The sequence below is a fragment of the Pelodiscus sinensis genome, chromosome 8 (genome assembly GCF_049634645.1).
Source record: "Pelodiscus sinensis isolate JC-2024 chromosome 8, ASM4963464v1, whole genome shotgun sequence".
NCBI lineage: Eukaryota > Metazoa > Chordata > Testudines > Trionychidae > Pelodiscus > Pelodiscus sinensis.
The window spans coordinates 45,774,961-45,801,731 of NC_134718.1; the positions used below are offsets into that span (position 1 = coordinate 45,774,961).

A 26,771-nucleotide genomic window follows, 5' to 3' on the forward strand; every position below is an offset into this window, starting at 1 on the left:
GGTATCTATGCAAATATAATTCTTTATTATTTCTATTTCCACTGTCCTTTTTGTTAGACTACTACACATTTTTTGGTAATGCTATGGGGCCTCTTAAATAATAATTCAGGACCTCAGCATGTCTTAATCCCACCCTCAAGAATGAATAGATTCAAATGTCAGAAGCATAAGTTAACCTAAAAAACTCCAGCGCCACCACATTTTCTCTCACACTAAAAGGTGGCTGAACAGAATACCCTGCCCTCTCAATCCTTTCCTAAGAAGCCTACAGCAGGCAGATCACCTGTCTATTTGGAGCCATTTATCTGTGGACGTTTATCTCTTTAAGCAAAATAGTCAATTAGACATATCATTTAGGTACAGGAAACCACAGCCCTCCTTTGACAGACTTGCATTAACCCCGTGTTGTCTTTAATTGACAATGTTGTAAAAGGGCTAAAGGTTCATTAATATATTATTCAGTCTCCTGCAAATCTGACTTGACTAGGGAAGAAATTTAAGGCTGTTACTGAAGAAGACAATATTCAAAGTATATTGTTTGCTCTTGTATTTTCAGAGTTAGTGTTTAGTGCAGTCTTTCAGTCATTTTCCTTCTTCATGTTTTATACTTTGCTGTGCTTCCAGTTTTATCAATACCTGATGGAAAACACTAAAATCTCTCCTCAGAGAACCCCATTGGATTTCATCTTTCCACGGATTTTTCAGATGGCAACGCTGTTCCAAAGGAAAGGCAGAAAAGCGAAGGTTTCCAGAAGTCTACTTCACCTTACTGGGACACACTGATCGTCTCTTCTTTCCTCAGCGTAGAAGCTACTTATCCACCTGCCAGCCCTAATATACTGCTTCCTGCTGATTGGCTGGAGCTGTGCCTCAGGATATTTACACAGATTCAGATGGTGTCACTTCGGGGCTTGGGAGGAGACCTATTTATTTCATTCTGACTTTTAAAGTACCCGAGTCTTTCTGCAGCTAATTATTCTAGGGGAGGTCCTGTAAATTGTTACTCAGGCAAAACGTCTGATGGCAATAAGACGTGAGAGCCCAAACACTAATTGTCTACAATTACACATCAAGTTCAGAAAAATCATCACTTTGGCCCTTGTACACTTTGTGCCTTCAGTACACTGGAATGTGAAGAGCAGTGCCTGCTTCATTACAACTAGAATTACAGGGACAAATCTAACTAACTTTAACTAATTTCTAAGGGAAAGTGACAGGATTACATAAACTCCTATAGTTGAGGACCAGCCTGAATTCTCTCAATTGTTCCTTTACAAACTTTGTTTTTAATTAATTCAGCTTCAAGGTGCTCAGAAAAAGATATTTAGTGATTAGTGTCTTTTTATAGAACAAGGTAGTTTTTAACCCATCAAACTAACCAAAAGCCAAGAGGTATTTAACCTCTCAGTCTAAAAACAATGTTATTTCTACTCACTGTAAAGGGAACACAAATACACAATTCTAGAATGGTCTGATCAGAATAGTCTAATTACATCTAGAATATGAATAGTCACATAAGAACAAAATTCTCCATGGTAGAAATCCATATTCAGATTAAAACATGACAATAATTATACATTCCATATTGCATACTTACTCACCAAAGTAAGAATTTAATGAACACTGTGATTTAAACAGAGTTAATGCCATGAAGGGGGGAACACAGAATTCAGTGAATGTGTAATCTGATAGAAAACTTTACTTATTAGGCTTTTAAGATATTATTCAAGATGAGGAATTCTTACTAGGGATTTCTCTTAAAATTTATTACTCTGATTACTCAGGATTCCCACAATTGAGGTATCATGCATCCATTTTTTTTTAAACACTGAAATAACAAAATTAATTTACAACATTCATAAAATGCTGAGAATTTTTGACTCAACAAGTTACCCTAATAGGTCATCTGTGTAATTCTTTAAATGGCTTATAATTCTTTATGGTTCCATAGTTTATTATTTTAAACAGTCTACATATAAAGAAGTCTTCACTTTTTTTCCCCCATTTAAAAGAGGCAGCGTTATTTTTATGACAAGAGCGCACAGGAAATAGCATATAAGAGCAGTATCTATAAAACGATCAGGGGTTAACAGTTTAAGAGGGCTTGGAGGTATTTGTATATTAGGAGTAGCTATAAATATATTGTTATTGTCAGATTAACAATATTATCATAAAATAATTCTACATTTAAAGTGGAATCAATCTGGACAATTTATTCTTCTCAGTTTGTATTGTGTTTCAATTTATACTAAAAATGCATCTTATTTTCTGCCTGGGTTTTCAGGCAAAATAATATAGCAGAATTAGCAGAAAATTAAAAGGACAACTTAATATTTCTGCATAATATCCACTCCCAAAATTAAAAGCACAGACACAGTCATTTTTCATAATGATCAGATTTATTGCTTGAGAACCAGAGTACTCATTTCTAAAGGCCTTCAAAGTGACCATGAGTTGAATCTCTATTCATGTTAAATAGAGTTACCGGGTGGTTATATTGCAACATGGCACATTGACATTACAGAGCTGCAGAACCCCTATGAAAAACAGTACTTAATACAAAACCAGACTGTATTGTTGTAAAACAAATTCTGCAAGCGGACATCAAATCATTTTCAATGGTAGTGATTTATACCAAAATCAAGCATCAATCTAATGCCATCACACAGTCCATGAACTCTGTAGTGTTCTAAATTAAATCAATAAAACATACATTTGTGTTTCATCAACAGACTCTCTAATCACCTTTTAATGTTGTACTTAGTGGTGGGAGAAAAATGTTCATAACAAGGTTATGTTGTAGGTTGCACATAGCTACTAAGGAAATTTACAATCCTTTTCACTAACACTTTGTATAAATACAGTCCATACTGGGTGCAGTACTATCTGAAACAGACTTTTAATATTCTTCTCCCATGTTGTTATTGTTTTAATATAGAATACTTGGCACCATAAAACAGTAACAAAAGACAGACAAAAACAGTTTACAAAATTCTTGAAAGGTACATCCAAACCTATCTAGAAACTTCACATTCAATCCTTATAGTACTTAGAAAGAAGGTATTATAGGAATAACAAAGTGAAACTGCTAATATATGTGCTATATTGTATACTATATATCTGTACTGATGATGGCACTTCTATATAATATTTGTTTGATAAATGTTGATTGTTGATGTACACTTAACTAAAACTGCTAGACTCCAATGCTAATTGCTGATATGGCACTCTCAAGCAATCATAATGGAAAATATATTTAGCATACATTTTGGTAAGGTTTATAAATTATTTATATATCTGTGTATATACACACACACACACACACACACACAAACATACATATATATAGACACACATGTATTTATAGAAAGCAGCTGCTGTGTGATTCAAAACCATGTTACATGGCAGAATAGTAAATAACATGAGAAAAAATCTATAAAAATGAAAAAAAAACAAAATTCTAAAATGAAAACAAACCATAAGCCTTGGTCAATGAAGAAAATATCATTTAAAACCATCAAAATCTCTATCTAATCCAATGTACAAAACCCCCAAATGGTCCAGATATATAATGTTAGGCATGACCCCTTTAAAAGTTTATAATGTGCTGAAGTAGATTTTCCACATTGACACACACTTATTAAAATCTGAAAGTTGTGAAATCTAAAATACAGAACATCTCTGCTGTCTATTAGAGTTTTGGCAACAGAACCGTGACACATAATATATATATATGTGTATATATATATATATATATATATATATAAAAATAATTCCACATTTCTACTTGATGTCACATGAACATACAAGACAGTGAGGTATGTGAGGCTTTTCCCAAACAGAGTCCAGATGCTGAAGCATAGTGTACGATCAGCAGTCTAAAAATGTGGCACTCAAGACTTGATTTATCAATACAGCTGTTAGGATTATGCATTTCAATATACTGCTTATTCTTTCCTCTTCCGTGCTACAGGGTGGTTTCACGAAAGATCTTCTCATTTCGAGGGCATCTTTTTCCTATTGCAGAATTGGCATTTTTTTAAAAAAAGAAAATAAACACAAAGGGGAAATGATGTAGAAAATATAAACGAAGGGGAAAAAATGATATTTACCACCACATCACTGCACGACACAACACTTGTGCACATTTGCAATAGGTTTACCTGCCCCAGCAGCTATTCGAAAGGACAGGAACACAGGCTGCAGCAAGTTAGGGAGAAAGAGCGATTATACACTTGAAAGGTAGAAAGAGATCAAACACTTTGTAATGATTATTTCAAACAGAGTGAGAATCAATCTCTAGTCAGTGAAACTGATGCTACCTAGATTTCCTTCATTATTGTAATCTTACAATTCTCAAGAAATTCAGGAAGAAAACTGCCTATGAGGCCGATCTTGTGCTCTGAATGAAATCTGTTGGGATCTTGCCATTGATTTCAATAGAAATAGAATCAAGCCCCCTACATATAGCATCGGCTTTCATTTGTCATAGTAACTCTGTTCAAAGAGGATGCTTGTTAAATAAATCAATCATAAAAGAAATCAAAATAATTGTATCCAATCTGGCTATTACTCCGTTCCTGAAGGACACTGCACTTTTAATTTTATTATACAAGTTAGTGTATCTGCAAAAATCTCTCCTTCTGTAGAAAAACATTTTACTCCCTCCATAAAAAATTAGGAGCATATATACACAAAAAGTTAAATATATTACCAAATCTAAAATCACAATTTAAGAGCTACTACAGTGCATCTGTCAATAATACTGAAGTATAGTTTTCAGGTTTCCAAATGAATTTTTAAATGAATAGGGAATCTTAAAATTTCAGAGATGTTTTTAGTTATTTATAGGATTTTTAAAGAAATCAGCTGCTTATTGATAACATATTTCAAACTGCTGTTCCCGTCTGTAGTATCCTCAAATGAGGATTAGCTAACTACATGGCTTACTTAAAATTAATGTTTTATCATCTTTGATCTTTTTTTCCCACAACTGGCATATCACTAAGTATTTTTTCTTACCTGTTGCTTTCATATGGCATTTTATTACTTTACTAGCCAAGTAGACACTAAATACATTAAAATTATATTCAGGAAACAATTCAGGAAACTAAGTGAAACTAAAGTTTTCCAAGGACACTTATTTCATGTAAAGTTATAAATACAGCTAGGTTTGCACATTCTGATATTCAAATTATATTATATTTTTTATATTCTGGAACATTATTCTGTTCTTTAGTGAAAATTGTATATTATCTAATATAGCATTTCTACTAATTACAGCTTAATTTAATCCCAACTGATATACATGTTTTCTAAGTATCTAGTTTAAAATTAAGAAAGGAGAAAAATAATTGATTTCAATATAAAATAAATAGAAATTAATACATGCATTCTATGTTCCTAATAAAACTTAGTGTAATACAATATTGTAACACTCAGTTAAATTACCTTGTGATCCCCCATGCAGACATTTGGCCCAATATGATCATAAATCACTATCTTCTCATCATTTTCCGACTAATAAAAAAAGATTAGTTCAATTATTTTTCAGATTTCAGAGAAAATTAAGTAAGAAAAGGTTACATGAATAGAAGTTCAGTAAGGACATACGAGATTTCTTAGTGATGGCATATTGCTTACTAAAGTGTGTTCCTCCTTGGCTCCTCAGAACAAAGATGTTTTATGCTCATATACAGAAACATTCAATTAAATATCCATTACAAAACTCTGGGCAATTTCCACACAAAATACTTAAAATCACTGTAGACACCACTTCCTTTAGAGCTTTAACAACTTTTATCAACTAATATTTTAAGATGTGGAAACTAAGGATTCAGTTATGGCTATACAGTATTGAAAGCTCATGTCAGTGAAATGTAGCAAATGGTTTCACCGCAGTCTTCTCTTTTAGGAACAGCTGAGAAATCTTTTGACTGAATTATATAGGGTATGAATGTTCTCGGAACAGCATGGAATTCAGATTGCCACATTAAAAAGCATTCAGTGCACCCATATGTAGTATTTTAAATGTACAGGTAGAAACATTAAACCTCATTATTTATTGGTTGTATTACCTGAACCCTAACCCAGACCCCATTTTTTTTATTACATCCGCCATGTAAAGTTAAACAAGTAAAGATAGCTGCTGAATATTTTCTACAAAACAGTTAAAATATTTAGCTATAAAAGAAAGCAAGCAAATCCTATTTCTATTATAAACTTTTTCCTTTAATAAAAAGAACATTCAAAATGTCTTAAGAAAATCAGTCTCAATTGAAGGATAGCATTCCTCTAGCCATTCCTGTGAACTGCTTCAATTTCACTCTACTTTGAACTTTATTCTTATACACTTGTTCTCTTTGCAGCTACGGTTTAATAAATAATAGAATGTACTCATCTTTCTGCCATTTACTTTGAATGTGTGATTTTGACAGTCTATTTTATCTAGCACAACCCTTTAGGAATAAACACAGAGAGGCTTGCAATTTCTTATTATGCTAAACAATTGCTGGAAGCTAATTAAATCTGGAGTCCGCACACCAGCAAGTCTCTAATACAATCATAGATGTGCTTTAAAATAGTTTACAATACTCATTTATTTTGTATGAAACAGTCAAGATTTTCTCAGCTGTAATCAGTCAAGTTTGACTGGGCAAGAACTTGCAGCATTTAGGACTATAAAGTTAAAACTGAATTATCTTTAATGCAGTAAGGAAGCTTAAGGTCAGATTTACTTTATAGCATGGTTGTCTGCCAAAATTATAAAAAACATAACCTTCTGCATTGTATGCATGAGCACTTTCCAATATTTCAAGATCATAATGCCACTACCATCGGAAGTGGGGATACATTCATCAAAAGCGACTTGATAATTTACAAAGGCAGCATAAAATTGTGGATTTTCAACTGCATAATCTTTAGACAGATAAACAAATTACAGCAGCGCACAAGCAGAAACAATATTCACTTGGCTGAGCATTCATTACTGCATGCTATCAGGCATCAACGCAACTCCCTAGCAGTGGGCAACCTTTGGTGTTTTAGGGCTCAGGAAGCATAAAATAACATGATGGTGAGGTAACCGACCATAGCATGATAGATGATGTTGCACGAAAGCTGTTTACAGCCCCATGTCTGTACAATCTGTAACGCCTAGTGTGTGGAGCTGAACATACTGCGCTGTGTGCTAATTTGCACACAGTACTCCTTTTTCTACAAAGCATTCAAAAAGTGCCAATTTACTATAATTTATTCTTTGAAATAAGAGGTAAGTCTGCCAGACCTGAAAATCAATTCTTCAGCTCCTGACAACAAAGCACTAATACATAAAGAAATAAAGAACGGTGCATAATAATTTCTCAACAACTAGTTATACCAACTAAATTCTTTATCTCATTAATTTTTAAAGGTACACAGCTATTTAAAGTATAAGATTATCCTAGACTTGCAATTAAGTATAGTCTAATAATTTGCTTTTTGGTTTTCTTATTGACCCTTTTCCAAGGTTCAACAATGCACAGTGTAAACTTTTATAAAAAAAATAAGATCTGAAAGCTGTGGGAAGGCAAATGTAGCTTATTGCATACAGTCAAGAAAAAAATAAATGACTTAGTCCTATTACATTATCTTGTTCTTTTCTTCACAATAGAGTACTCTTCTCTGTTGCATACTTTATATTGCTTTGCTCGTATTTGATAGGCCAAAATTTCCAAATGGCCTACAGCTGGATAAGAGCCTTATTCTACGCAGGTGTAAATAGCACAGCTACACTGAAATTAATGCAGTTGTGCAATTTACATCAGCAGAAAATGTGGCTCTAATTCCCCCCTGTTAAATTTGTATCAACAAATCTTTGTCCATATCCAGAGTATCATGGTCAAAATTTGCAAATGCAAATTTGCAGAACACAAGATTAAAGGGATTCTGAATATTCAACTCTTACTGCTTCAAGTGAACTTCTGCCACTTCCCTATGGAGATTATTTCAGGCCAATTGATGTCATTGTTACACATTTTCTCTGGTGTTCAGCCTTCATTTTCTTATATTTAAGTTGTCCCATTACATTTGGTTATATTCCCTAGTACAATCTGAAACAATTCCTCTCTTTGATGGTGGTTACACCCTTCAAACATTTATACAATTATATCTCATCTGACTCAGAGATAATTTTTTAAATTGTCCCTTACTGGTCACTCTGTCCTTTGTTATGGAGAATTTCCCTGGTGTCTAGTAGTATACGTAGCATTGTATTTACGATGCTACCAATATCATATAGAAATACAAAATTATCATAGAATCACAGAATACTAGAACTGGAAGGGACCTTGGGAGTTCATCAAGTCCTGTTCCCGGCCTTCACAGCAGGACCAAGCACCATCTAGATCAGGGGTGGGCGATACTTTTTAAAAGAGGGCCACTTCATAAAATTTTTGAAGTGGCTCTGGGCTGCCCTGGAAGGCGTGGGGTCTCAGGCAGAAGGGGTGGGGTTAGGGGGTTAGGGAGCATGTGAAATCTTTACTCCCTGCCTCTAGAGAGAATTGCCAGCTGTTTTAAAACAGCTAGTGGTTCCCTCTAGGCACTGCAGTGGGAAGAGACTTAGCATGCTCCTCCCACCCCCAGGCCAATCAGGGCCCAGGGGATATGCGGAAGCACATGAATAGGGTTGCCAGGTGTCCGATATTGACCTGGACAGTCCCGTATTTTTGCCTCCTGTCCAGTAAAAAAATTCAGAAAATACCAGACACCTAAAATGTCCAGTATTTTCTGATTTTTTCCCCCCTGCCAGGAGGCAAAAATATTGGACACCTGGCAACCCTATGACACACTCAGCAACCAGGCCCAGCCCCTGTCCCCACCCTCCTGCTTACCTGATTCCGCAGGGACTTGTCTTGTGGCTGGAGCAGAAAAACAAAATGGCCGCCAGCAATAAAAGCCTCTTCTTAAAGGGGCTTTTTTTTTTGCTCAACAGCTTTGGTCTCCCTCCGCACCCCAGAATTTTTTTCCCAGTGTTTTTTTTGGGTGGTGGTGGAAGGGGGTGTTCGGTATTTTTGGTTAAACCATCTGGTAACCCTACACATTAAGTCCCTCGCCTCCTGCCCCTGTCCTGCCAAGGGTGCATGGCGGCTAGAGAGAATCATCCAGCAGTTCACTCTGATTCTGCGCGCCTCTGGTGGGGAGAGGAGACTTTGTGCGCTCACCCCACTGCCAGGGGAGCTGCAGGGCAGCCGCTGTGTGGATCCACAGGCTTAGCAGGCCGGATCCGGCTCTCAGAGGCTGTTTTGCCCACTTCTGATCTATATCATCCCTGATAGATGTTTGTCTAACTTGTTCTTAAATATCTCCAATGATGGAGATTCCACAATCGCCCTAGTTAATTTATTCCAGTGCTTAATGACCCTGTACCTGTCCCCAAATTAAGGAAGTGAATTCCATTCACCAGACCTCCTGAATTTCCCTGAACAAAGCAACTGCTCACATTGTGTGCAATGTGGGGGTGAATTTCACATTTCATGAGGGTTTGGTGAAAAGTGTAAGGTGTTAATGTCAACACTTCTTAGAGGTTAATGTGTGAGAAGAAGCACTTCAGAGAGAAGGAAACTTGAGTAGCCATGGAAAAATGCTTTCAAGTTTCAGTGAGTTATCTTTTGATTGCAATTATGTCACTTAGTGCAAAGCAAACATTATCATGATATCATAACACTGATGAGAGAAGGAAAGAGAGAAGGTTGTAAACATAAAGAAAGCAAGTTTGCAGTGTTTCAGTACTTCACAAAAAAAGCATGGAGCCAATAACATTAAGATTTACTTTCCAACCCTATCCATTTAAATTCATTAATTTTAAAAAAGGGTTAGGATGCAGGAAAACAAAGAAAAATACAGAGTATTGGGTCTTAAATAAGCTTGTCAAGCCAACACATTTTTCCAGGTGAGCAAGGTTCTTGGGTGTGATGAGGCTGCAATCTGTCAATATAGCTCACTTCAGTAACCCTCAAAATATCACATCACTGTAGAGTGGTAGAAAGTCATACTCTAGTTAGCATGTCTCTTACAGCCACTTCTGGCCTAGCAGGAAAATGAGTTGTGGTAATAGCAAAGAGGCATGGATGGCATGTCCCTATACCACGTTGATTTCCTTCTGTCCTTTGGTCCCATTTGCAACTTGGGTAAATTGTGACAGCATTCAGATTGCTGTCATCTGGCATAGAGGACCAGTCCTACACACAAGATAAGGGGAATACAAAACCCCCCTTTCTATCACATTGTGAAGTTTGTAGTTTGGTCTGATCCCAGGATCTCGCTCAGTCTCTCTACAGTGAAAAGGGCCAGGGAAGGAGAAGAAATGGGAGTTGAAAACTGAGATACTCGGGAGCTACATTGTTGCTATGGCCTTGGCAAAGTTAGGCTTATCACTATGCACTGAAATCAAGAGACTCCATGTATCATAGAGGTGTAGTGGAACTTAGTTGTGCCATGTTTGTTAAACACATAGGATATGTCTACACTACCACCTTAGTTCGAACTAGGGTGGCAATGTAGTCAACTGGAGTTGCAAAGGAAGCCCAGGATTTGAATTTCCCGGGCTTCATTTGCATGTTGCCGGGCGCCGCCATTTTTAAATGTCCACTAGTTCGGACTCCATGCCCCCGGATACACGCGGCACGGATTAGGTAGTTCGGACTAGGCTTCCTATTCCGAACTACCATTACTCCTTGTTCAAATCCCGGGCTTCATTTGCAACTCTGGTTGACTACATTACCACCCTAGTTCGAACTAGGGTGGTAGTGTAGACATACCCTAAGATACTCAGATGGAAAACTTTGCATAAGGGAAAAATGCAATTATTGCTTTGGTGTTGCTGTTTTCAACCACTGCTGGGGTTTACTCTGGACAGTTTAAGAATTTAGGAAAAGACAAGAAATACCAAATTTAAAAAAATGTTATGTTGAGGATAAAGAAAGAAATGATTAGAAAATCCTAGGGGTGTACTTACTTTTAGAATCAGTTCCTTGGCTGAATGTGACATCAGAATTCTATCACACCAAGCTGGACATCTAGTATTCATGTACTGCTTTCCCTGGCTACAATCTTCACTGTATGGATAACTGGAAAAAAATCAGTGCAACATCTGTCAGCAACCAGCCTGACGTTTTAACACTCTGCAAGGCAGCTGTAATAGCCACTGGCCCAATCCACACTGTCCTAAAAAACCTGTAAAAGTCAGTTCTTTCAAAATGTACTTGGTTAGCACACATGTTCCCCCCACTCCTACATTTCAGACCCAATCCTGCACGATGCTGAGAACTTGTTTTAAAGTGTTCAGTGCCATCTTTCCCTTAGATTTCAATGACAGTGAGAGGTGTTCACTACTTTATAGGAGCTGGCTCTTAATGAATAAACATCAGAGACTTGTTATGTTTTTTAAACAGTCATACTTTACTTCTGTTTCTTCCCTCATCTTTATAAACTCACTTTACTCTAAAATGTTATTAGGTGGTTATTTAAAAATTTCATCTCCCTTTAAATCTCCTCACACCTGAGTATTTTTTTGAGAGAAAATAAACTCTTACGTTTAGAGAGTCACATATTGTCTTTTCTCTTATATTTAGATCAATCATAAGTTCATTGTGGAAAGGACTGGTTGCTCTGTGTTTGTACAGCACCTAAAACAACTGGGTATGTATCTATGACCAGGGTTTCTAGGCTCTACCATAATAAATAACAATAACAACAATGAAAAAGGTCTAAAGCAAAAACAAAGTATTTGAACACAGTGGACCGTTGTATAGCATATGATTCTGGGGTATAAATTAACATCGGAAAGGGTGAGGGTACTCAGGAGACTGATGTTCTTTTCACTGAATTTCTATTGAATGACTCCCTTAAGGGGGAACAATTTTAAGGAATTACACGAGAGACAGAGTCAGAGGCCTGAAAACCCTATAGTTGCCTAAGCTTTACTAAAAAGCAAAGATCTAACTGTATAAATCTAAGAGCAGTGGTAGGTGAGGTCTGGCTTCGCTGTACACTCCCGGATAGCTATAGTGGATGAGAGGCTGTGTAAGGGGAAGGATGACTGTGGACTTTTCTCTTTAAGAACAAGTAGCTGGTGATACAGGAGGGCCGTGTCTAGACTACAGGGTTTTTTCGAAAAAAGTAGCCTTTTTTCGAAAAAACTTCACCTGCGTCTAGACTACAGCCGCGTTCTTTCAAAATTAAATCGAAAGAACGTGGCTTTTCTTTCGATGGTGGTACTCCTCATTTCACGAGGAAGAACGCCTTTTTTCGAAAGTGCTCTTTCGAAAAAAGGCGTTCTTGAATGCAAACAGGGCTTTTTCAAAAGAGAACATCCAGAATGCCTGGGAGCTGTCTTTCGAAAAAGCGGCTCACTTTTTCGAATGAAGAGATTGCAGTCTAGATGCTCTTTTCCGAAAGAAGCTTTTTCGAAAGAGGCTTGCAGTCTAGACGTAGCCGAGGAGATTTTGATCAAAAGGCAAATGAAAACACGGGGAAATAAAATTAAAAAGCATAATACATTAAATGCTGCAACTCAATCTGAAGTCACACTAATAGTGCGCACACATGTATTTTGTTCTTTTGTAAAGGTGTTTGGAATAAAGCAGATAAGATAGAAGGTGTGTGTGGGTTTTTTCTTTGAATTCTTTGAATGATGCTGATCCAATGAAGCTTCTTGGCATTGTTATATACTCTCGGCATATTTGCAAGCAATGAGCAAGGAACCACTACACCTCATCATCAAAAGATATCCATGATTCCCTTGTTAGTATAATTTTCATCCCCTCCCTTTTTAAAATTCTAGTTTAGCCAAATATCTACCCATCTGACAACCCTACTATTAGTGATAGTCTATCACCATCTACAACCAAGCACAATTATGGTTCAGCCCTAATGAAAACAAACAAACAAGGAAACTGCAAAAGAAAATTTAATTGCTCTAATCTCTCTTATAAAGTCAACAAAACAATACCACAGATAGAATGGTGTTAGGAAGCTTTCCTTCTGCTGTTCCTGAATGATGTTAAAGGGAACTGTCCATCAATAAGTACGTAAGTAAATAACAGTGGAATAGCAACCAACAAAATTATACTTTCTGCAAAAAACTATTAAAGTTTCAAAATTTAAGCCCACAACTTTACCTGCCTAGATTTTCATAAAATCTGATTATGAAAGCCCATATTCTAAATATGTAAAGGCCATTTTTTAAATACAAATGTTGTAATGGAGAAAGAATGCCACCACTGGATTCTGACTCTGAAAAGAAAGGCTCTTTTTTGTTTCTCCTGATTGTTTTAAGTTTTATTCCTTCTTTGTGTGAGTGCAATAATACCAAATATTAATGAGACAATGCTTAGACCAAACTCAGACATTCATGTTTGGACAGAAAAAGGACCTGGACACAAGCCAAACTTTTCAAATTTTCAGGTATCTGTCAGGCCATGTTTCCCTCTTAACTTTGTTCATCTGCTGACTTCAGAGAGGCATTCATTTGCCTAGCTGGTATTTGAATTTTGATACAGCATTGAGCACTAGTATTTTCTGCTACACTGCTCCAGTATCCCTTACTAATTCCAAGTTTATTCTGTTGCCACAATGATTTTAAGTAACTCTCTCACATAAGAATGATGGCATCAGGTCTTGAGTTTTGCATGCAAATCAGTCCAGACAACATAGGAGTTAAATTGGTAGTTTGGGAAACCAATGGGAAGACACCAAAGACTGAAAAGAGATATAATTAACTCTCGAATGTGGGAAAACTGTCCAAGGGGTTTTGTTGGGTCTTCAACTGCTTCTGGATGCCCCTGTGGCAGCAGTTGATGAGAATGTAAGATGTTTAGAAGGATGCATCTTTGTCTGTGAGATACAGACCTTGCCCCAGTAGTCACTTTGAGGAGAGGACATCATGATATGCTTAGACCTCTGTAGACAACTCCACATTTCTAACAGGATACTCCACTGTGTGGGTTCTGTGATGGCTTCTAATTAATTTCTATGTGTTGCTGAAGTAACCTATTTAAATAGGCTGGACCCTGGTTACCTCAGAGACCATATCCATGTGAGGCCAAAGAGTTGAAATCATCTAAGACACTTCGCTAACAGCCCCTGGTTTAGCTGTCAGGGGGCTGAAACCAGTTCCTTTTCAACAAGGGCTCATTGATAATGGTAAGCACTTCATATTTCCATTCTCCACAACACTGAATTTGCTCACCTTCAAGGTCATGCTGCAGGGCCCATCTGTTCTAGATTTTTTGTAAAGGGGAGAGTGAGTGAGTGGAGAGTTTTTGGAGGAATGCAGAGGATTTAGAGAAGATTCAATTGGTTGGATATTGTTCCTAAATTACTGATGTATTTTTAGAAATAAGCTCTTGTTAGGTGAACTCATAAGTCTTTGAATAAGAGGACTGGATTTAAAAATAATAAATATAAATCAGGAAGTTTGCCTTTTATTCTGCGTATTGCTGAATTCATAAAGGAATTACTGAAGCTTTCAAGATAAGGTTTTAAAAATAAGATTTCTGGGATTGTAACAAAAAGGCTTTCATGCTTGAATAGAAAGTTATTTACCACCCTACTTGGTGTGATATTATAAAACTGAGATGCATAGCTTTCTACCAAATGGGTTTACAAGCTACACTGCCATTAAAAAGATTAGCCATGGCAAACAGCCAAGTAAAGTGTACTGAATATATTGGAACAAACCAGTGATCTCAGTACCTTTTCCACCTCATCAAACCCAACAAGACTCATTTTCAAAACATATTATGAGAATTCAATTTGCTGCTTCACTGCCATACAGAAGTACAGCTTATTTCTGAGTGTCCATGAGATGTTTTGATGATGTCATATGGTTGGTAGCTTAAGCTCTTTGTCTGCAATTTAAGAGTTGACTTTTTCTGGTAACCTATGAATGCATCTCTGGCTTTAGTTGCAGAAGAACCCAACATAACAAACACTATTTTTGGACCCTAGTTACCTCAGAGCCCATATCCACGTGAGGCCACAGAGTTGAAATAATTCGCTAACAGCTCCTGGTTTAGCTGTCAGGGGCTGTTATAATACTTTTTATTATAGAAGTTATATATGAATCAATCACATTATATCCTTTCCTTTTACAGTATAAACTCTATGGCTCTTGCAGAGTTATGCTCCATACCTGGAAAGGTCCTTAAACTTAAGTATTACCATATTTCATTCGAGAGTCTATATTGTGTACATTATTATTTACAAACCTGCTTTATTGATCTAATCATTGATCTAACCAGAATGAGGACTCCTGGCGATTTCCCAGGCTCTTTAATGATGACGACCCTATGAAGAATTTCCTACAGTTTAGAAGTAACTTTGACAAACAAAATCAGGTTTCTTTTATCAAAGCTTGGAATTATTTTGCCAAGATTAGAGCTAAGTGATATAGTAGTTATCCAACCATGATCAGAAGAATACAGCAATTTAAGCCAAACAGAGTGGGACAAATCCTGCCAAGTTTGGTGTGGAGGGGGGAAAGGAAGCTTAATTCCATTCTAATGGTGCTGTAGCATCCACCACGACTATGCTCCCAGTGTACTGGGATTCACTCATCTTGTCACTATACATTTGCCAGACCATGCCAGCCTCACTCCCTACACAATACTGAGATAGGAGAAAACTGATAGCAGAGTGCACCACAAAGAAGGAAGGGCAAAAATCTGTCTCCTTCCTTCCTGGGTGAGGAGGGGAACAGATGTAATGGTGCTTTCTCTACACCTCCATCCCCGCAGGGTCCTAGAGCCCAAGCCCAGAAATCTACACAGCAATGAAAGAGACCCAGAGCTTAAGCCCTGAAAGCACAAGATGGATGGCATGGGCCAGCCACATTTTTGTTTTTCTATGTAGACATAACCTCAGGTACGTCTATCCTGCATCATAAGGCCATGCCTGAGTCCAGGCTCAAGGCTAACCATCCTTGTGTCTACACTGCAATTGTGCTAACCCCGGGCCCAGGGTTCCAGGATGCTGCAGGTCTGGTGGGTATGAGCTTGAGTTAAGCTGGAACTCAGGATCTGAGCCCTATTGCTTTCCAGTGCAGATGCAGCCCATTTCATCTGGCTCCTGGGAATCAGCAGGAGGAACCCACAATATCATGGGGTGACTTCATTAGCCCTCTCTATCCCTATTAGACCTGCTGAGAGGTAATGGGAGTAACTGCCCCAGGGCCTGGCAATTAAAAAGGGCCAGTGGCTCTTGGCTGCCGCGGCAGCAGTAATAATGGTTCAAGCCTCAGGCCCTTGAAATCACTGTCACAACCCTGCATGCTGTGGGCAGCATTGAGGGCTGGTATTGGTAGGAGCCACGGTGTATTCAGGGTGGTACTAAGGGCTGGCTGCTCCCTCCCCCCATACTTCTGGGAGTATATAGCTATTCCCCCACACCTTGCTCAGGGGTCTGACAATTCTGTCAGCCCCCTCTTATCCCAAAAATCTGCAATCTACTCTACTGAAAATGGAAACCACCCACCCTTTGTGAATGACAGCAGCTCAGGCCAGCATTAATCCATTCTCTTCTCAATGCTAATCTTCTGGGACAATATCAGAGTCCCTTCTGGATTTCCAACAGAGAGAGAACCAGTCAAGCCTTTTGCTTATTGAGATGCTTCTAGGTAATGTGCAGGGCTGACTGTAAAGTTTTCTCCCACTGTACCATGAAAAGTCACTACTCAGCATCCTCATGATATATCATAGTTTTAATTAATAATTTATAGTAGCTGCAGTATCATTTTTATTCATACAACAAGTGAACCTCATTTTATTCCTCTCCAAAAGGAACCTTTTCCCATTTGGCAACTTCCAATACAGCAATCTAGGTCCTTCCCCAAAAGCCAAAATCATCCAACTGACTTTAAGGAAGTTACCAGATCTGAATTTGACCTGAGTTGATTTGCATTTTGAGTGTGATCATTTATTTTGAGTTTCCTCTGTGGCAACCCAGAACCAATTATTTTCTCATTTGTACAGAAGACTTTAAAACATGAGTGTTTCTCAATTTAAGAGGAACCAAAGCTAAGTAAGAACACATCCAAAATTCAGGGCTATTCTTCTAATATGCGTCTCCAGAAAGGAACTAGAAAGGGATGATGACATGTCACATACAAAACAGTAGCTTTGGCTTTATAATACCTTCTGTATCGGAATGTTCATTAATATGATGATTCCATGCTAGCAAGAAGTGATCCAAAACATTATCTGTATTTCTTTATGGTCAATAGCTCTTACTGTTGGAAAACATCTGAATGTTATAAGTAATTATAGACAAAATATTTTGAAAACCGTTAATATTGCCAGATAAAGCATTCCAAAAGATAGGAAACACAAGAATTAAAGTTCCCTGTTAAAGCTTCACTCCATACCATTGTATATCATTATGCAATCCTTGCCCAGCAACTCATGGGAGGGCAGCGTGAGGTGCCAGGGATAGACCCTGGTCTCTTGGTCCCAGTACAGTGTTCTAGACACAAAAGAAAGTACTTTGTCTTCCTGCAACACCTAGCCACATTCACAGTCCATCCTGTGTGCTGTACGTGGCAGGGGCCCTGAAGAATAGAGAGGATGTTATCATGCAATTCAACACTGTAACATAACCTGGTTCAAAGTCTTTAGATGTCACCACAATATGCATGTTAAATATAATAACAAGTGTACATGCACAAGGAGAGTGGCTGACTTAAGGTTGTACAGATAAGCTTTATTTTGGTATTTCCTGACTTGTTGGTGCTTAAATTGGCACTCGGTGTTCTTTACACAGAGTTTTTGTTCTATGTTATTTCTTTTCTTTCCAGCAAACTGAGAAAACAGAAATTCCATATGGAGCCACACTGGATCCTCCCAGCATGGGTTATCAGTGAGGATGAACTCCAGAACTTTTTAGATCAATATCAAAGACCGTTACCACATGTAACTGAGAAACTGGTAGCAATAATAGGCTGTTATCTGCTATCTAGACCAGCCACTAGAGGGGTATGCCCTATATACTTTTGTTTTGCTTGTGTGTTTTTGTGAAAAATGGTAGACTGACAGTGCTGGAGACCGAATTATCTTTGACAAAGGCTACATGGAGTTTACTCTCTACCATCAGGATGTTTTCTTTTCACTGGTGGCATTTTCTGATGCTTTTTCTCCTTTTTCTAGAGTCTTTTTCATTTTTCACTCACACTATTTAATCCGACTTAGAAGTGCACTTTGGGTATAAAAGTACTAAGAAGCTATTGATTTTAATTATTGAAATATTACAACACTAAAGGTTTTTAAAATTTCCTGAACACCTGGAAGAATTGTTCTTACTAAAAGTTTGAAAGTTGCGATTGTGGAAGCAGATACATACAAACACACTTCTGTTATTTGTACTTGTGTTGTTATTAGCAGGAGGAAGAAATACATAGCAATAATATTGGGACAAATTAAAAATATAAACAATTTGTCCACCAATATTATTTCACTAATGATACTGTCAATACAATTAAAATTATTTTAGTTAAATACAATTATTGTCAAAGAATCCCAATGCCTTTATAAAATACTTACTGCAGGACAATAGTTGGATGTCAGTGATCTTTAACCAGCCTGCCAACTATTTGCTAACACAAAACACAAATAAACAATAAAAATGAATTAAGCCTTCCATTAAACGGCATCAGGAATAGAAAGGGTGAACTATTTTGCTTTTTTATGATCTTGGAGCAGGTGAATTTTTCTTTCAATTAGAAAAAAATTCATTCCATTTTGAGAATTCCTATTTGTTAGTTCTGTTGAAACCCTCTATCCCTTGGACAATGTCATTTGGGATCTGAGCCCTTTTCACACCTAGAAAATATAATGAATTCACTTTGTTGGCAATACTGTAATATATATTTTTACATTGCTTTAAAATGGTGTATTCTATAGTTAGATCATTATAACAAAGTGGGAAAGTACCCTGTTGATGACAGAAATTAAAAATAAGGTAAGTAGCAATTTTTTCCCTAGCAAAATACATGTCATTTTGAAAGACCGAGCACATGATATCTAATTTCAGAACACGGTTGTTCAGACTATATGCACATTATGAAAGTTCAGTTTTAGTCACACATTACTTCTCATTTCAAAGAGAGTTGAAAACTCCCATTAGGAGTCTGTTTATTTGATTTCATTTATTATTTTATTGTTGGTCTATGACTTTTGTGCCACAGAATTTGATTGTTTATGCTTTATTTTAAAGATGATCCTGAGCTGCAAAGTTTTAACCTAGATGTGATCTTTTCCAAAGTTTGAGGGTAACCAGGTTCAAAGTTTTGATGCGGTGCACTACAGAGTTAACAATGTGTCAACTCAGACCCGGCTCCAAATATTCTCTGTTCAAGCAGACCACTCACTACTTTATGTAGTTTTATTTACCAGCAATACAGAAATTCTTTATTTAACACTATAGACATGTTTCAGAAAATGATCGTGTTAAGTGAAAACGTGTTATGCGGGGTCAATTTTCCCATTGAAAATAATGGAAAAGGTGGGGGTTGCATTTCAAGTGGTGGTGTCTGTAGGGACTGGGATATAAGGTTGGGGGAGAAAGGGGACTGGGTTACCACAGGGAGGGGAGGTGTTTGGCTCTGGGGAAGAGAAGGGGAGGAGAGGAGAGGGGGATTGTGTTAGGAGTATGCCTCTGTGACGGGTCTGCCGGGACCCACACTGCATCTGGCGAGGGGGGTCACCGGGGAACGGCGCGGCGAGTGGCGAACCCTCTGCCGCTTTTCAGGGAGGTGGGGGAAGCCCCGCATAGCTGCCAGTGACGGGCCGGCTGGGGAAACCCAGCTGCCGGCCTGCAAGTGGGGGCAGAGGAGAGGGGGCAAGGCATCCGGAGAGGGGAGTCAGCGGGGAACGGCGCGGCGAATGGTGAACCCTCCGCTGCTTTGCAGGAAGGCGGGGGAAGCCCCACACAGCTGCCAGCAACGGGCCAGCTGGGGAAATCGTGTTATTCCGGGGACGGTAGTGTAATTCAAAAAACGTTTCCTAAAAAAAAATCGTGCTATCACGAAAACGTGTTAAGTGGGCACGTGTTAAATGAGGAATTATTGTACTGATTGTTAACTTCACAGAAGATTTCTTCCATCACTATTTAATAATAGCAGAATAAAATATGGTCAAGATACCATAGTTTTAATCAAAATAAAAATTTTGAAAGAAAACAGCAAGTGCTTTACACTGTACTTTTAAAAATGTCCAAGGTGCTTCTATACGAAAGCCATAAGTAACAACATTAGTAGGCCACTGGGCCGAACCTGGGGTGATTTGTGAGCTAAGATGCTGAAGGAGTAGGGTAAAGGGATTTTATTGTTTTCATTGACAAAGTCTCAGGTGTGCACCAATGGGAGCTGGTATATACGTGAACTCATTACAAAGGCTCAGTTCATCGGCCAAAGTATAGCTTCCAAAAATCAGCACGGTCATAATCCAGACTCAATAGTTTAGTACTAACAAATTATTTTTCCCAAAATCATTTACATTAATTAAACTGCCATTTATATATTTCCGTATATTCAAAAGGGAAATCCATGTTTTTTAGGCTTAGTCAGCTCAGTCTTTTCTAACAAATGGCCCTAAGTAATTGGCCTTCATGTGCTCATCTTCTGCATCAGATAGTTAAAGCTAAGCTGTAGGACACACTGCTGTTTGAATTAAATTAGCTGCTTCACATTTACCAAACCACTAATAGGTCTTCATGATGCTCTGTGAGCTGACTGGCCATGATATGTATCTCATTTAAGCCAAATCGGAGGGTAAACACAGGCCTGCAAACACAGTGGTTAAAGTACAATGTGTTAAACAGCTGCTACTTGCATATGCTACACCAACACCATGGAGATCAAACTAACAATCAGAGTCAAAGGTCACAATAAAAAGGGGGTCAACCAGGCAATCCAGTAGCAAAGAAAGGTAAACAGGACTTGAGCCATAACTCCATGCAGAACACAAAGCAAGAAGGTTAATGACACAGTGTAATTTTTCTGCATCTTTTTATGGAATTTTGTTGGGCACCTTTTGCTGTGGATTAACAAACCCCTTTGTGTAACTATTATGCTGCACCTTGTGCGCATGGTATTAATTCAGAGTTTTTACATTTTAGTTGGTTTGTCTGCATTAATGCAAAGGAATGTTTCCATAGGACTATTGGAGGGCGGGGTTGGGGGCGAGGGGAGAGGAGTGTTGGGTTGAGATACCAATATCAGATCCTTCCTCAATATGCAGTAACTGGCTACTTTTTTTCTCTGGAATGTTTCCAATAGGTCCAATCTTTTCTTATTGATTATGCAACATAGCCACGCTAAACCATGGACTGCCTTGGTGACAATGTCAAACTGAACGTGTTTTCATGTCATTAATGCCCCACTGGCTCCCCTCTCTAGGGTGTTTAGCTCACTTCAGACTGAAAGCCTGACACACTGCTAACAACACCTATATGCTACATTTTGCTGTTCAATAAAGAGTCCTGGGGAAGTCTAATTAACACAAATGGATTATTCAGCAATACCAATGTTACATCAAGTGGTCAATGAATGACATGCTGTATTGTTTTAATAACCAGAACATTGTATCCAACTAAGTGTATGCAATACTGCTACTATTACAACTGGATAAATTAAATTATGAATAATTCATCCAGTGTTGGCTTTTTTTCAGTAAAAGATTCTGAAATTATTACACATGGTTCTGATAGAGCTAAATGGTTTTTCTGGGAATTTGCCTGACTGAAAGTAAGTTATAAAGCAAGCTATATTTTTACCTGTACTAAAACAGAAAACATGTATTGCAAAGAGGAAACACAGGCCTCTTAAAAAGCAACACTTCTGAAACTCAGATTAATTTATTAAAAGCAAACAGAAAGCAATTAGAGGCCCAGTTAAAACTAGAGATTCTAAACTTGTTTGAAACTATTTTGGAACATAGTTGGGGTGGTGGCTTGGTTTACATCCTCACCTCCCACAGTTACAGGCTACACAACTACCTTCAGAATTTGTCCTTTAAACTTCTTTGTCACTTTCCTACCTCTTCTCCCCCTCACCTCTTTTTGTTCCTAGTTTTAAATAGTGGCACACCTCTTTAAAGTAGCTTGCAGAGGGAATTGCTTTCCATGTAGTGTAATTTTCATTGGTTCCTCACCTACTCAAAACAGCCTCTTCCATGTTGGAAATGAATGGAGCAGTGGCATCAGCTACCTTCATTTGATTTCTGGTATGAAAATGGGGATGGGGCAAAAAATATCTTTTGCAATAGTTGGATCATAATTGTTTTTGGCAGAGTCCAGGGCCTTCTTTTTCTCATTCCAGCTTTTGCTTTCCTTCATCCTCAGACAGGTATACAAAGTTCCAAAATGTTTTGTGGGAACTGACTGATGAGGCATTGAGTCACTCTACTGAAGGTTTAAAGTAGAGCTGTGATTAATGCAGGACAGGATCAACACATTCATTTTTTTAACATGTTAATCGCAGGCGTTAATGCTGTGCTGCCCCTTTGAAGTGCTGCTCTGGCGCTTCAAAGGGGCAGTGCAAGCTGAGCCGGGGATCAGCTGATCCCGGGCTCTGCTTGCACTGCATCTTCGAAACGTCGCAGTGGCACTTACAAGGGGCAGCGCTGCATGGAGCCCGGTGTCAGCTGGGAACTCCAGCTGATCCTGGGTTTCATTCAGCGCTGCCTCATTGAAATGCCACTGCAGCATTTAAAGAGGAAGCGCATGCAATTAATCTCCATTAAATTTTTTAATTGTGCGATTAATTGTGATTCAATTTTTTAATCGCTTGACAGCCCCTGCTTAAAGTAATTCATTAATAATTACAAGGAGTTTTATCAGGGCTGAGCAAAACATGGCCCGAGGGCCGGATCCAACACGCCAAACCACAGGATCCGGCCTGTGGACCTTCCTGCCGGGATCCTCAGGCACATGCAGCTGCCGCAGTTTAAAACCCAGTCCCTGCATCTCCCTGCTCTGCATGGAGGGGGAGGCTTTGCACGATCTCCCCACCCCCAGCTCCTAGAGGCTAGAAACACTTGGCCAATAGGAACAGACCTCAGCCTATCTCTTAGCTCCTATTGGCTGGAAACAACCAGTCAATCGGAGGTGAGAGATTGGCCTGAGTGACTGGGGCAGCAGAGTTGACAGCCATGTGGAGGGAGCAGCCTGTATTTTCAAGCGGGCTGGGGCTGCAGCAGGCAGGGAGCCCAGCCTGCTTTGGGGGAGGGCTGCAGCCTGCTGACCAGGAGACAGTTAGGTAAACTCCTAGCCAGCACCTTCCTCTGGCACCCCAACCCCTCCAACACCTCAACTTCCTCCCCCAGATCACCATCCAAACCCTCTGCATCTCCTGCCTCAGGTGACAACTCCCTCCTGGATCCTGTACCTTCTCTTACATGCCTCCCCCATGCCAGAATACTCTCCTGCACCCACACTCCCTCCCTGACCCTATACCCCAATCCCCTGACTCAGGTCACAACCCCCTCCTCCATCCAAACTCCCTCTCAGACACCCCCCCACCGTCTCCTGAACCCCAGTCCCTTACCCCGCGCACCCTTCTACACCCAACTTCCATCCTAGACCCTGCTGAAAAGTGTGGCCCTTGACCACTTACCAAAATCTTGGAGTGGCCTCCCCACTAAAAATTATTGCCCACCCCTGAGTTTTATGATACCTAGATGAAGGTGTCTTAGACCTGCAAATATTATTTGTTGTTATTATTTGGTGGAAACTGCACAAAGCCATCCTATCTGGGATAAAAACAATAAGCCACAAAGACACTAGTGCAAGGAAAAAATAATATTCGAGTTTAACATTCATTAAATTTTCATTTCATGAGCCAATAGGATTGAAGTTCATCAATAAAATGATGTGCTCAGAGCCAAGAGATGGATGAGTCACCATATTAATTGACTCCTTTGGATGCTACAAGGGTAATATTTTCTGGTTCCTTGGCAGTATGTTGTTTTTTATGATCTGGGGCTTTATGAGAAAATTTAGTTAGGTCTCTGGGACACAAAAGCATCCTATCAGGTAGTAAGCTTTCTAGTCTTATACACAGGGGCAGCGTTTGGGAAATATAATGGCACTAACACGGTTTCAAAGCAAAAAGCAAAGTTAGCATTTGCTGGACTGCCTCTGGAGGAGGGAAAGAACAACTGACTTAATGTGATTTAAAAAATGACATTGCCTCATTTGGCACAGAGATTCAGTATAAGTTAGAACAGAAAAATATGTGTCATTATGTTAGAAGGAAAAAGTTAATGGGACAATATATAAGGGTAGAAAATAACATGAGTCTAAACAGGTTTCTGGAAGAATATGTGACTAGAGCTAAAGAGAATTCCAAATGCAAAACATTCTTCCAGAAATAAATGGGATTCAACCTGTCATCCTTGGTTAGAAGTGTCAAAGCCAATATATTGTCAATGCAGAGAGTCTGCCTGAGGAAAAAAAATCACACAGAGGATATCTGAGATACGAACATATGTCCGACTAGTAAATTACATGACAGCCTAATGCAATGACAAACAAGAAAAGGTCACTTTAAGAGAATGATTAATACATGAGATTACTGTGCATGCAGACTTATCTGAAAGCAAACCTTGTAGGTGGGTGTGAACCCCTGGAAAAGTCAGTTCCTATCTCTGCCATACTACATCTACAAGAATAATTATAATAATTAATGGAGAGAGGTGATAAAGTTAACAATTGCCCACCTGTATCTTGGCTAACCACAACGTCCTTATTTCTTTTTCACGCCTACCACCTTTCTCCAATGATAATGGACTACCAAAGACCCTTTTCCAGCCTCACATTGAGCTGCTTGTTTGCTTATGGCCAGGCTGTTCAGGCTGTGACTGACAGAACTTGCAGAGTTTAAAATTCTGAATTGTATTTAGTCACTGGTAGTTAGTGCTGCTACTGACTACATTAGATTACAAAGTGTAATGAGAGAAAAATATGAATATTCACTATTTAAAGGAAATGGATCAAAACTTGAGACTACAGGAATGAGTGAAGGATTCTTGAAAAATACAAATTTAGACAATCTCCACTCTAGTTAGAGAAGTGAGAGTTGAAAGGGCCTAATGAAAGTGGGCTGTGCCCACAAAAGCTCATGATACCACCTACATGTTTTATTAGCCTCTAAGGTGCTGGAAAACTATTTATGGAATCTGTGGTTTCCTAGGAGGCTGTGATTCTCTCTGTCCACACTTCCTTCCTTGGGTTTGTATGTGTATGTGGACACTGCAGGAATCTAGGCAAGGCTTGTGCTGAAGATAGAATACAGTAGGGTGTGTGCAAATGCAACCCCATGGTCCCCCTAGTAAGCATGAGGGGGCTCCGTGGCTGCTTCCAAGTGGTCTATGGCTCGAGCTCAGCCCCCCCCCCCACACACACACTATCCCCTGCATCGAGGAGCCTGTGCTGGTGCTCCAGCCTCCCCTTCCCTCCCCTACAAGGATGAAGCACCAGCACACTGGCTTCCTGCTGGTGAGGGTAGGGGAAGAGAAAGCCCCAAGCCTCACTATGCAATCCGGCTCACAGGGAAGAAGTGTTGCTCCTTCCCCTTCCCCAGCTGGGGGGAACAGAAGTGTGCAGGCGCGCTGCCTGAAGGCTATCCCTGCTGCTGCCATTGGCTGGAAACCAGCCATTAGGAGCAGCGGGAGTTGGTGCCTGGGAGTGGCGCAGGGCACGAAGGCAAGTAAGTGCCCCCCACTCTCTCATGCTGATTCCCCCCACCAGCCCCTTTACACACCCCTTTCGAGAGCCCATACCCCCAGCCCATTTCTGCCCCCACCTCCTGGCCAGACACCCTACCCCCAAACCTGCTCCTGCACTCTCCCCTCTGGCCAGACACCCTACCCCCAGCCCACTCCTGCATCCTCTGTCTTGGCTTCACACTGCACCTTCCTTTGGTCTTGTCCCCTCACTCTGGCCAGATATTCTACTCCCAGCCTGCTGCTGCACCCATCTAGATCCTGCACCCCCATTCCTCTCACTGGCAGCCCTGTCCCACACACTGAACCCCCCATTTTTGTCCCAACCTCAGAGCCGGGGTGGGGGTCCACAAAATCCACTAACCCTGGAACCCCAGAAGAGTAAATCTGGCCTATGGGAAGCCCTGAACGTTAGTCCTCCCTGTCTCTCCCCCTCCCCTGGTGGGGCTAGAGTGCCAGAGAAGTGAAGTGTCTTAGTTGGGGGCCACATTAGTGAGAGTTGGGGGTTCTTAGAGGGTTTTTTTTTTGCTTCTGACTTGTGTGGTCCTCAACTGACTTTTCTGTGGGTCAGTGGTCCCCAGGCCAAAAAAAGTTCCTCACCCCTGCCATAAATAAAGAACTCCAGAGGGGTAACCAAGTTAGACTATAACAGGAAAAACTTAAAAAACAATAAATAATCTGGTAGCACTTTAAAGACTAACAAAACATGAGGATGGTATCATAAGCTTTCGTGGGCACAGCCCACTTCTTCAGATGTCCAGAACCAAGAATAAATGGGGAAATGGGGAGTTGGGGGAGGGAGGGGGGGGGGGAGTGGAAGGAAAAAAATTGAGGGGGGGGGAAGAGGCAGTGGGTAGATAAATTTCAAAGGGAAAGTTGAGCCAGTCTGTAACAGGAAAAAATGAAAAACAACAGATAATCTATTAGCACCTTAAAGACTAGCTAGTTAAAAGAGGCTGATAAGAACCATTAGTTTGCACTTGGAGAGGAAGAGTACTAACAACAGATTCTATACAG

The 26,771-nt window shown here is 39.4% G+C and overlaps 1 protein-coding gene across 4 annotated transcripts in view; it reads right to left on the bottom strand.

Moving 5' to 3' along the window:
* Positions 1-3,338: 3,338 nt before the first annotated feature.
* INPP5A (inositol polyphosphate-5-phosphatase A) overlaps positions 3,339-26,771 on the bottom strand; it is a 424,043-nt gene continuing 400,610 nt past the window's right edge. For 3 of the 4 annotated variants that reach the window (XM_075935229.1, XM_075935228.1, XM_075935230.1), the window contains 3 exons: positions 10,994-11,105; positions 5,452-5,520; positions 3,339-4,017 (listed from right to left, as the gene is read on the bottom strand). In XM_075935229.1, coding sequence (XP_075791344.1) covers positions 3,871-4,017; positions 5,452-5,520; positions 10,994-11,105 — 328 coding nt within the window. In that variant the 3' untranslated portion in view covers positions 3,339-3,870. Of the gene's footprint in view, positions 4,018-4,112; positions 4,201-5,451; positions 5,521-10,993; positions 11,106-26,771 lie in introns of all 4 variants that reach the window. The other variant, XM_075935231.1, reaches the window with a different exon arrangement.